Source organism: Microtus oregoni, unplaced genomic scaffold (genome assembly GCF_018167655.1).
Source record: "Microtus oregoni isolate MIOR12 unplaced genomic scaffold, Mior012 000016F_ref0000370, whole genome shotgun sequence".
NCBI classification, from domain to species: Eukaryota; Metazoa; Chordata; class Mammalia; order Rodentia; family Cricetidae; genus Microtus; species Microtus oregoni.
The window spans coordinates 1,759,443-1,772,244 of NW_024543075.1; the positions used below are offsets into that span (position 1 = coordinate 1,759,443).

Sequence of the window (12,802 nt, forward strand, 5' to 3'; positions counted from 1 at the left end):
GTGTTCCACCCAGTGTGGCTCAGCACATCAAGGAGCTGAGTCCTGCTCTTGCTGACCATTGCACCTGGTCCATCCATGCTTCTGGCTTCGGAACGTCTCAGATGAGTTTTTGACTGTCTTCAAACTCATCTCCCAAGTGCCCTGGTTGGTTCTAGCAGACATTTTCATGTGCTTCATTGCAAGGGCCTTGAGAACTTAGAGCAAGGATACTGCAAGCTGGGTGGTGGTGCACACCTTTAATTCCAGCACTCAGAAGACAAAGGCATCACAGTGGATCTCTGAGTTCGAGGCAAGCTACAGAGCAAGTTCTAGGACAGCTGAGGTTACCCAGAGAAACCCTGTCTTGAAAAACAATAGCAACAACAACCAAAAGAAAAAAGAAAAGGAAAGAAAGGTTACTTACTCTAGGTGGCAGCACACTCCAGCAAATGGGAACCAGGAACAGAGATCAGCTCTGGAGACTGAGGGCAGGATGACAGCAAAAACCTGAAACCAGGCAGGGCAGGTAGATCAGGTCTCTGCCCAGGCTTCTTGCTTTGCTTAGGCTGTAGATGGGGAGAAGAGGAATCCATGACTGACCTCACTAGACTAACTGTCCTAGACTAGAGTCTCTCTGGTATCAGGTGCTGACTTCTGCAGTGTACCTGAGGACATGCCCTTGATGAGAGGCAAGCCTCAGACACCCTAGCAGTCCTCGAGGAGGCAAGGGGAGAATCTTGAAGACAGGAGGGCAGGAGAACCAGTCGAAAGCCTCTGTGAGTTCACAGTCCACAGGAAAAGGGTGGCATTCAGTCCCCAACAGGCTCCATGACACATCATTTCCTCATAGGCTGGCTGCTTCACCAAGCTGGTTGGACAAGTGCCTATCAGGCTGGCCTCGTCACCACGAGGAGGTGACCTCATTGGGGAAGTTCCAAAGAGGTGCCTTCTTTCTCCCAGCTAAGCCAGAGCCTCACACCGCTCAGCTCCAGTGCCAAGGGGTCAGGCAGCTAGAAAGGACAGCAAGTGTTCAGGCAGGAAGTTTAGGGACACATAACCCTCTGTGGCCTGCCTGGGTGGCTCAGTTTGTGTCAATCCGGATACTGCCCCAATAAATATTAGTAAACTTGGCCAGGAGTGACGCTGGCTGACGTGAGAGGCTTAGTCCCCTATGCTGCCCCGCTTCTGAGAAGCCCTAACCCAGCACCATCCCCACATCAAGTTAAGGGACTGTTTCCTGATTCCAGGTACTGGGTGCAATAGAGCCTACCTTTTTAAAAAACCACTTATTTCTTTGTTGATCGATTGACTGATTAATTAATTTGCGTGTGTGTGAAAGTCAGAGGACAACTGTGGGTATCAGTTTTCTGATGTGGGACCATGTGGGTTCTGGGAATCTGCAGGTGTTGTCAGATCTGATGGCGAGTACTTTGAACTGGTTTAGCCATCTCATCAGCATCCCTCCCCCTTGAAAATGTTTATTTCTAGGCATTGTGGGACACACCATAAATTTCAGCAACCAGAGGCAGGCTGATCTCTCTGAGTTCAAGGCTAGCCTGGCCTAATGGCCAGGTCAGCCAGGGCTACACAATGGGACCCTGTTTTAAAAATAAACAGACAGGGGACTAGAGAGATGACTCAGTGGTTAAGAGCACTGGCTGTTCTTCTAGAGGACCCAGGGTCTATTCCCAGTACCCATATAGTGAATCACACTGTTTGTAACTCCAATTCCAGGGGATCTGACGTCCACTTCTGGCCTCTGGATACTGCATATGTGAGACGCAGACATATATGAAGGCTAAGAACCTATACACATAAAATAAAAATAAAGGAAAAGATTAAAAGATTTAATTATATATATAATTTAATTTATATATATATATATTTATGTGAATGAACGCTATATGTATGCAGTACCTATGGAGGCCAGAAGAGGGCATCTGATCTCCAGGCATTACAAGCAGTTGTAAGCAGCCTGCTACGGGTACTGGGAACCAAACTCGTAGGTTCTCTGAATAGCAGCCAGTGCTCTTAACTGCTGAGCCATCTCTAAAGCCCTTAACTAGACTTCTTGTGGTATGAATCCCACGGGCTGTTATGTGACACTAGTTGAGTCACTTCATTCTCTGAGTGCCTCCCCACACCCCTGCCACCTTGTAGTGTAATATAATAATGGGAAGGAGAGGACGCCAGCTTGGGCATGGAGCAGGACCACACCAGCTTCTCCTTGGGTGTCACCTGACCTAGAGCTCAGGTGCAACATCCCACCCAGGGGCACATCCCAATCCTCACCAAGACTCATCCTTACAGGACACTGGGGCCTGCTCTTGGCTGTCAGGAGTCTGCTGAGTGATGTAATGCAGTTGGTAGAGCACTTGAGCAGCATGCATGAGACATTGGGGTCAATCCGAGAACTGCAGAAGAACAGCGTGCATGAGAATTGGGGTCAATTCGAGAACTGCAGAAGAACAGCATGCATGAAACATTGGGGTCAATCTGAGTACTGCAGAAGAACAGCATGCATAAGACCTTGGGTTCATTCTGAGAACTGCAGAAGAACAGCATGCACGCATGAGACCTCGGGTTCATTCTGAGAACTGCAGAGGAACAGGAGTGGTGGTGTGCACCTTCAATCCCAGCACTTGACAAGTGGAAGAAGGGTGGAGGCTCATTTGAAGGTTATGCTTCTTGAGTTCCAATCTAACCTGGGCTACATGAGACTCTGGTTTTTTTTTTTAAGATTTCTTTATTTATTATGTATACAACATTCCTTCCATGTATGCTTGCGTGCCAGAAGAGGGCACCAAATCTCATTATAGATGGCTGTGAGCCACCATATGGTTTCTGGGAATTGAACTCAGGACCTTTGGAAGAGCAGTCAGAGCTTTTAACCTCTGAGGCATCTCTCAAGCCCGGGACTCTGGGTTTTTTTTTTCGGTTCATTTATTTATTAAAGATTACTGTCTCTTCCCCGCCATCTCCTCCCATTTCTCTCCCCCTCCCCCAATCAAGTTCCCCTCCCTTGTCAGCCCATAGAGCTATCAGGGTTCCCTGCCCAGTGGGAAGACCAAGGACCACCCACCTCCATCCAGGTCTAGTAAGGTGAGCATCCAAACTGCCTAGGCTCCCACAAAGCCAGTACGTGCAGTAGGATCAAAAACCCACTGCCTTTGTTCTTGAGTTCTCAGTAGTCCACATTGTCTGCTATGTTCAGCGAGTCCGGTTTTATCCCAGGTTTTTTCAGATCCAGGCCATCTGGCCTTGGTGAGTTCCCGATAGAACATCCTCATTGTCTCAGTGTGTGGGTGCACCCCTTGCGGTCCTGAGTTCCATGCTCGTACTCTCTCTCCTTCTGCTCCTGATTTGGACCTTGAGATTTCTGTCCGGTGCTCCAAATTGGGTCTCTGTCTCTGTCTCCTTTCATCGCCTGATGAAGGTTAATATTCAGGAGGATGCCTATATGTTTTTCTTTGGGTTCTCCTTATTTAGCTTCTCTAGGATCACTAATTATAGGCTCAATGTCCTTTGTTTATGGCTAGAAACCAAATATGAGTGAGTACATCTCATGTTCCTCTTTTTGGGTCTGGCTTACCTCACTCAGGATAGTGTTTTCTATTTCCATCCATTTGCATGCAAAATTCAAGAAGTCCTTGTTTTTTACTGCTGAGTAGTACTCTAATATGTATATATTCCATACTTTCCTCATCCATTCTTCCATTGAAGGGCATCTAGGTTGTTTCCAGGTTCTGGCTATTACAAACAATGCTGCTATGAACATAGCAGAGCATATACTTTTGTTGTATGATAAGGCCTCTCTTGGGTATATTTCCAAGGGTGGTATTGCTGGGTCCAGGGGTAGATTGATCCCGAATTTCCTGAGAAACCACCACACTGCTTTCCAAAGTGGTTGCACAAGTTTGCATTCCCACCAGCAATGGATGAGGGTACCCCTTCCTCCACAGCCTCTCTAGCAGAGGTTATCATTGGTGTTTTTGATTTTAGCCATTCTGACAGGTGTAAGATGGTATCTTTTTTTTATAATTTTTTAAGAAATATTTATTTATTTATTATGTATACAATATTCTGTCCGTGTGTATGTCTGCAGGCCAGAAGAGGGCACCAGATCTCATTACAGATGGTTGTGAGCCACCATGTGGTTGCTGGGAATTGAACTCAGGACCTTTGGAAGAACAGGCAATGCTCTTAACTGCTGAGCCATCTCTCCAGCCCCCTGTAAGATGGTATCTTAAAGTTGTCTTGATTTGCATTTCCCTGATCACTAAGGAAGTTGAGCATGACCTTAAGTGTCTTTTGGCCATCTGAACTTCTTCTGTTGAGAATTCTCTGTTCAGCTCAGTGCCCCATTTTATAATTGGGTTGATTAGCCTTTTACGGTCTAGTTTCTTTTTTTTTTTTAAATATTTATTTATTTATTATGTATACAATATTCTGTCTGTGTGTGTCCGCAGGCCAGAAGAGGGCACTAAATCTCATTACAGATGGTTGTGAGCCACCATGTGGTTGCTGGGAATTGAACTCATGACCTTTGGAAGAGCAGGCAATGCTCTTAACCACTGAGCCATCTTTCCAGCCCCCATACGGTCTAGTTTCTTGAGTTCTTTATATATTTTGGAGATCAGACCTTTGTCAGTTGCGGGGTTGGTGAAGATCTTCTCCCAGTCAGTGGGTTGCCTTTGTGTCTTAGTGACAGTGTCCTTTGCTTTACAGAAGCTTCTCAGTCTCAGGAGGTCCCATTTATTCAATGAGGCCCTTAATGTCTGTGCTGCTGGGGTTATATGTAGGAAGTGGTCTCCTGTGCCCATGTGTTGTAGATTACTTCCCACTTTCTCTTCTATCAGGTTCAGTGTGTTTGGACTGATATTGAGGTCTTTAATCCATTTGGACTTGAGTTTTGTGCATGGTGATAGATATGGATCTATTTTCATTCTTCTACAGGTTGACATCCAGTTTTGTCATCACAATTTGTTGAAGATGCTCTCTTTTTTCCATTGTATACTTTTAGCTCCTTTATCGAAAATCAGGTGTTCATAGGTTTGTGGGTTAATGTCAGGGTCTTCTATTTGATTCCATTGGTCGACTTCTCTGTTTTTATGCCAATACCAAGCTGTTTTCAATACTGTAGCTCTGTAGTAGAGTTTGAAGTCAGGGATGGTAATGCCTCCAGATGATCCTTTATTGTATAAGATTGTTTTGGCTATCCTGGGTTTTTTGTTTTTCCATATAAAGTTGATTATTATCTTCTCCAGATCTGTGAAGAATTTTGATGGGGATTGCATTGAATCTATAGATTGCTATTCGTAGAATTGCCATTTTTACTATGTTGATCCTCCCAATCCAAGAGCAGGGGAGATCCTTCCATTTTCTGGTGTCCTCTTCAATTTCTTTCTTCAAAGACTTAAAGTTCTTGTCATATAGATCTTTCACTTCCTTGGTCAGAGTTACCCCAAGATATTTTATGTTATTTGTGGCTATCGTGAAAGGTGATGCTTCTCTGATTTCCCTCTCTGTTTCCTTATCCTTAGTGTATAGGAAGGCCACTGATTTTTTGGAATTGATCTTGTATCCTGCCACATTACTAAAGGTGTTTATCAGCTGTAGGAGTTCTTTGGTAGAGTTTTGGGGGTCGCTTATGTATACTATCATATCATCTGCAAATAATGAAAGCTTAACTTCTTCCTTTCCAATACGAATCCCCTTGATCCCCTTATGTTGTCTTATTGCTATTGCTAGAACTTCAAGCACTATATTGAAGAGGTATGGAGAGAGTGGACATCCTTGTTGTGTTCCTGATTTTAGTGGGATGGCTTTGAGTTTTTCTCCGTTTAATTTAATGTTAGCTGTCGGCTTGCTGCAAATAGCTTTTATTATATTTAGGTATGACCCATGTATCCCTAGTCTCTCCAAGACCTTTATTATAAAGGGATGTTGAATTTTGTCGAATGCTTTTTCAGCATCTAATGAAATGATCATATGGTTTTTTTCTTTCAGTTTATTTATATGGTGGATTACATGGATAGATTTGCGTATGTTGAACCAGCCTTGCATCTCTGGGATGAAGCCTACTTGATCACAATGGATAATTTTTCTAATGTGTTCTTGGATTTGGTTTGCCAGTATTTTGTTGAGAATTTTTGCGTCGATATTCATGAGTGAGATAGGCCTGTAATTCTCTTTCTTGGTTGGGTCTTTGTGTGGTTTTGGTATCAGGGTAACTGTAGCTTCATAAAAGGAATTTGGCAATGACTCTTCTGTTTCTATATTGTGAAATACATTAAGGAGTATAGGTATTAGCTCTTCTTGGAAGTTCTGGTAGAATTCTGCAATGAAACCATCTGGTCCTGGGCTTTTTTTTGGAAGGGAGATTTTTGATAACAGTTTCTAGTTCTTCGCGACTAACAGGTCTATTTAGATAGTTCACCTGGTCTTGGTTTAGCTTTGGTATATGGCACTTATCTAAAAAAAAATGTTCATTTCTTTCGTATTTTCCAGTTTTGTGGCATACAGGCTTTTGTAGTAAGATCTAATGATTCTCTGAATTTCCTCTGTGTCTGTGGTTATGTCCCCCTTTTCATTTCTGATCTTACTTATTTGCGTGTTCTCCCGAGACTCTGTTTTAAAAAAGGTGGCAGGGCCTGAGGTATATCTCAATAGAAGCTAGCGCTCTTGACTGGCACACAAGGCCCGGGATTTGATGTCTAGCAACACCTAATCAATTAACTAATGAATTGATTTAGTTTTAAAGGCTCTTTAAAAATACACTTACTGGGGGCTGGAGAGATGGCTCAGTGGTTAAGAGCACTGGCTGTTCTTCCAAAGGTCCTGAGTTTAATTCCTGACAACCACATGGTGAATCACAACTATCCGTAATGAGATCTGGCACCTTATTCTGGCCTACAGGCAGATACTGCATATATAATAAATAAGTAAATCCTTTTTTAAAGTACACTTATTTTGATTCTATGTTCTTTGAGTGTTTGCATATGTATCAGTGCATCACATATATGCAGTACCTGAGGAGGCCAGAAGAGGGTGCTGGATTCCCCTAGAACTGGAGTTACAGATGGTTGAGAGCTGCCATTGGGGACGAAATCCGGCTCCTTGCAAAATCAGACTGTGCCCTTAACCCTGGCCCATCTCGCCATCCCTTAATTTAAGAAAATAGTTTAAAAAGATTTTATATAAAAGGTACTGAGTGGGGGCTGCAAGACAGCTCAGCAAGAAAGTAAAAGCAGTTGCTATGCGTGTCTGATGTCCTGAATTTGGTCCCCAGAACCCATGGCGGAAGGAGAGAACAAATTCCTGAAACTTGTCCTTTTACCTCCATGTGCTGTGGCTCAGGCATACCTGTACACACACATAGACAAATAAGAAGGAAGAAAAAAATAGCAGAGGGTGCTGGGGACTGGAGCTCAATTAGTAGAGCACTTGGGTTTGAGCTGTCCTGCATAAAATCAGGAGTGCTCTGAACACCTGTGATTCCAGCACTGGACAAGTGGAGGCAGGAGGATCAAAGGTTTAGGGTTGTCACACAACAAGTTCAAAACCAGCCTGGGCTGCATGAGACCCTGCCTCAACACCCTCACAAAACAACAAGAAAGCTTGGAGTCCCAAAGCCTCTCACTTGGGCTCTTGAGTCAGAGCTTGCTTCCTCCTGATGCCTGTCCCAACAGCCTGAGAAACAGAAACAGGCACCCCAGGCCCCTTTCCTCAGGGGACTCAGATGACCTCTGGGGGTTGGGGACAGAACCTTCCTGCCAGTGTGACCCTGGCACGACACTGTCCTTTCTGAGCACCTGTGTAGGACAGACGTTCCCTAGGGTGTCTGTCACTAAGAAAGTCTGTACATGTCTAAGGTACCAACTACAGATGTTCCCTAGGGTATCACTAAGAAAGTCTGTACATGTCTAGGGTACCAACTACTGATGTTCCCTAGGGTGTCACTAAGAAAGTCTGTACATGTCTAAGGTACCAACTAGCTTCTTACTGACTTGGCCATGCTAGATTGCAGGATCCAACAGCTGTCGGGTGACCAGTCAAGGGCTCTCTGTTGACAGAGGACCTAACGTTGGTCAGCTCTACTCACCTGGATGTTAGTTCACCAGAAGCTGTCACACCCCGCACCCGGTTTTGACCTCGTCTAAGGGACCTGGACTCTGGACAGGAAGCCCTCAAAGGGATGACAGACACAGGGTTTTCTGTGTCCTGTGCCAAGCTTCCTGGTTTCCTTCCCCACTTCTTTCCTCACTGCAGGGCCCTGTCTCCTGGGCCATTCCTAACTTCCAGAGAGAAGCTGGGTAAAGAGAGGAGTTGGGTGACTGGGTTACAGCCTAGCTCATTGGCCCCTACCCTGGTCTTTTAAGTGCTCACCCTCCTCCTCTGCTCTTGGGGTTGTTCAGGCTGTCTGTCCTTTGCACTTTTTTTTTTCCAGTGACACACGTTAGAATATTCTGTTTGAATCTGTGGGATGGTGGTAGAAGCACACAGTGTCTGGTGCTTGGAGAGCAAAAGGCCCTCCATGATCTTCGGGGACCCTTTCAAGATCCCCATAAGTGCCAGATCCCTGCCCCTATTCTCACTCTCCCGTCTACCAGCAGTGATTCTGCTAACGAGGGCTCACTCCCTCCTGACTCCCTGGCACTCAGTCTGGCATGCACAAGGTGCCTGAGCAGTACCAAATGTCAGCGAGGCCTGGAGCAAGAGCTCCTCTGAGCAGCATGAAGAGCAGAGCATGATGGGAATGGGGATCCCGGGCAGCTGCCATTCATTCCCTGTCCTAACTTCCACTTTCTGGAGTGGCCTCTTTCTTGATTTAGGCTTCACCTACTGGAAGCACACACGGGGCAGCCCAGGCCACCATGTGGCCAAGCAGCAGGGGAAGGACACCAGGGAGAGTTGGCACCCCTGGGAGATCTTTCAGCCTGTCTTTGGCTAGTCAGCTGGGATGCCTTCAGCATGAATTCTCTACCTATTTTACCCGAGGGTCCCAAGCGCACCTGCCCCCGTTCACCTGGGTTGCTCTCCTCTGAGGCAGGCAGGGCTGGCTCACTGCCGACCTATCTCTGTATTGTTGTTCTGTTCTTACACAACTATCCTGGACTCTCCTGCTCTCCACACACCCCTCAGAGTCCTGGGCAGAGATTGTAAATCTCCTTTTTCCTCAGGGACCCTGAAGGGCAGGGTTCTGTGTGCACTGGGGAAAGGGGCTTGTGGAATTCACAGTGAGAGGCAGGGGGTGGGTCCAGGATTTCTTGCTTCATGTCTTTATTTAATAAATTTTTTTAACACTACTTTGCTCACTCCCTACGTGTGCATTTGTGCACGAAAGCCAGAGGACAGTTTGAGGGAATCAGGTTCCCTTCCCCCACCATGCTAGTCCCAGGGATTAAACTCAAGCTATCAAGGTTGAGAGGGAGTTGCCTCTACCCACTGAGCTCTCTTGCCAGCCCTCTCTCTTTTTTGTTGTTTATATTCATAATTTATTTATTTATTTATTTTTTTGAGACAGGGTTTCTCTGTGTGGCTCTGGCTGTCCTGGAACTCACTCTGTAAACCAGGCTGGCCTCAAACTCACAGAGATTCTCTTGCCTCTACCTCCCTGAGTCTTGGGATTAAAGGCATATGCCACCACTGTCCAGCTTAGATTTTAAAAAAAATTTAAATTTAGTTCATTTTGTGTGTTTGAGTGCATCGCCTGCATCATGTGCCTGTGCACATGGATGCCTGGTGCCTGAGAAAGTCTGAAGAGGACATCCCATGGGGTTATGGATGGAAGCCACTCTGTGGATGCTGGCAAACCAACCCCGGGTCTCTGAAAATGCAACATTAACCCCTGACCTACTGGGCCAGTCCCAAGGTGTTTTTTTTTTTAAATAAGATTTATTTTTATTTTAATGTATATGTGTCTGAGTGTTCTGCGGGGAGGAGGGGTCAGGAGAGGGTGACATGTTCCCTGGAGATGGATGGATGGTTGTGATCCACCCAGCTGGAAGCAGGAACCAAATTTAGGTCCTCTGAAGGAACAGCAAGCACTCATACTGCTGAGCCATCTCCCCAGGCCCCTTATTTCATTTCTTTTGCTATGTGGCTCTGGGTAGTCTTGAACTCACTATAAAACAAAGACTGACCTAGATTGGGCCTTCTTGCCTCAGCCTTCTCATTGCGGGCTATACCTGCGTCAGACTCAGACCAGGCCACAGAACTGCGGTTTTAGGCTGTCAGTCTTAATTTCAAGTTCTAAGTGGGCAGGCCTGCGTTTTCACTGGGAGCCAGCAGGCCTGCACGTAGTCTAGTTCTCCAACAGCTAGGGGTGTTTCCTTGAAGCACCCCTGCTCCCCATCCCACCCAAGACCCCCACCCCAGCACCCTGCCCCCATCCCACACCAGTGGGGGACTCGTGGGGGGTCCCTTGGCCAACCCCTCCCTCATGCCTGGGAACCTTGGAGGAGCAGCGTCCGCTTCCTGCTGTTATTAAACCTTTAAAGGCAGAGGGTAAATAAAACCGCGCACTGAAAGGGATGACTCAGCCACCCCCGCCGCCCCTGGCCTAGGTCTGTCGGTCCCCACATTCTCCAGACCAGCTTTGCTAGCCCCCCCAGAGTTTCCTGCAGGTCTGGGGTTGTAGGGCCGGAACCCGAGGTGTCTGCCGCCCGGGTTGGGGCACACAAGGGCCCCAGGAAGGAGGCAGGCCTCTCTGTTCACATGGCTGAGCATTGCAGGGTGCTCCTTCCCCGTTTCGCACTGCCTAACTTGATAAAGGCCATTGTCCCATTTTACAGAAGGGAAAAGAAACTCAGAGAATTCCTTCGAGGCACAACTTCGGGGAGTATTATGGCCAACAAAGCCCGTTGGGGCAGAGCCACTTCCCAAGAAGGTCTAGTGGGTGGCCTTTGGATGTGTGCCCAAACTGGGAGGAGACAGCTGCCAGGGCCGGGAAAAAAACCCGTGGGTCCGTGACCTTCGTGAACCAGGAGCTCTGGGTCTCTCAGTGAGTGTGGTTCTGGGCTCCCTGGTCCGGTCTAGGAGTCGGGAGCTTCCTGGGTCTTTTCGGCCTGTGAGCCGTGGCGCTCAGGGGCCGCTGCGGCACATTCCTAGGCAGGCGGGGCCGACACCCGGGCCGGGAGGGGACTTCAGCAGGCAGCTGGACGTTGGGGCTGGAGGGGAGGCTTGGGGCGCCCGTCAGAGAGGTGCAGAGTAGCCCCCGCCCCCTCTAGCCTCCGATAAGCTGCAGCCCCAGGCAGTGGGTAAGGGGCAGCCCGGTGCGGGGGGTGGGGGGCAGCTCCGGGATTCCGCCTGGGCAGGAGAGTGCCCGGCTCCGGGGCGGGTCTAGGACGTGGGGCGGAGTCCTTATAAGGCCCTTGCTTCGGCGGGCGGCAGAGCGAGCGCATTTGGTACATCCACATCCTTTTCCCAATGGCTTCGAAAATCATGAAGGGCTCCGGAGAGATACTTTGCGAAGGAGAGCTGGAGAAGCGAAGTGACAGCCTGTTCCAGCTGTGGAAGAAGAAGCGCGGCGTGCTCACCGAAGACCGCCTGAGCCTCTACTCCGGGAGCAGCGACCGCGTCAAAGAGCTGCGCTTCAGCTCCATCCTCAAGGTGGACTGCGTGGAGCACACCAACAAGTACGTGTACTTCACCATCGTCACCACCAACTTCAAGGAGATCGACTTCCGCTGCACCGGTAAGAGCTCCTGGAACGCGTTCATCACCCTGGCGCTGATCGACTACCAGAACCGCCGGGCTTTGGAAGGCTTCCGCCGCCACCGTTTTCAGCGCGTCGCGTCGGAAGAGCAGCCGGAATCCGAAGAGCAGCGCGCCCTGAGTCCGTGGTGAGTGCCGCCCTCGTCCGCGCTGTCCGTGTACGGGGGTATGGGGGTGTGTGGATGCGGGTCATGCTGCCCAATGGGGGGAAAACTTCAATTTCAAAAGCTACGGGACGGGGGGAGGGGACTACGACGACGACTACGACGAGGACTCGGGGATTCTAATTCTTGAAGACGTCTAGGAGAGGGGACCTGGGACGGAAGGCAGGTCTCTCACCCCACTTGGAGGCTTATAGGATGCACCCGGATCTGCTCTAGGACAGCTACTGACTCAGTCTTCTCTCCACAGAGACACACGGGACCAGTCGAGCCGGGAACCAGCCCACGCGGCCGCGTCAAACAGGATCCCAGCAGATGCCCCGGGCGACGCCGCTGCTCCTCTCCGAAGATTCTCCCGTACTTGCTGAGCCTCGCCCCGCTGTGCGGGGCGTGCTAACTTATTGGACAATATTTATTTTGATGGTCGTCAACTGTCAATCCACCGTCTTAATATTTCCGCCTTAATATTTTTTTATACTGTATTTTCACTCCAAATAAACAATGCCATTTCTCTTTTTTAACTTGCGTGGTCCGCGTAGTTCCTGCTGGGGCGGGAGTTTGGAAGGGCGGGAGGGTGAAAGGGTCTCCCGTCCTGTGTCGTTCCCTCTACACATCCCAGGAACCATTCAAACTGCTTTTGAATGAACTGTCACCTGCCAAGTGGGGTTCACAGCCTCTCCAGGTCAGGAAGTACTCTGGGTGTGGCCTGGATACCTTTTACTCCTGGGTGTGGCTTGGGGAGGATAGGGCTGGTGGCCATGCTTGCTCAGAGTTCACTCACTAACTGGCACCAGGACACCTGAGCAGTCGCTCTGTTCACCAGGGTGGCTGCCCTCATTGTCCCCTCCCTCCCACATACCATCTGTCCAGCAGCTGATGTGAAGGACTGATGGTTGACAGTTTGACAACCGCCCCCCATCACTGGACCACAGAGCTTGAGAGCC

General features: G+C 48.4%; 1 protein-coding gene across 1 annotated transcript; it reads left to right on the top strand.

The window, feature by feature from the left end:
- Positions 1 to 10,885: 10,885 nt before the first annotated feature.
- Positions 10,886 to 12,363, top strand: Phlda2 (pleckstrin homology like domain family A member 2). The gene is made up of 2 exons (XM_041666932.1): positions 10,886 to 11,825; positions 12,109 to 12,363. Coding segments are annotated over exons 1-2 (417 nt in total). The 5' UTR covers positions 10,886 to 11,409; the 3' UTR covers positions 12,110 to 12,363.
- Positions 12,364 to 12,802: the final 439 nt, after the last annotated feature.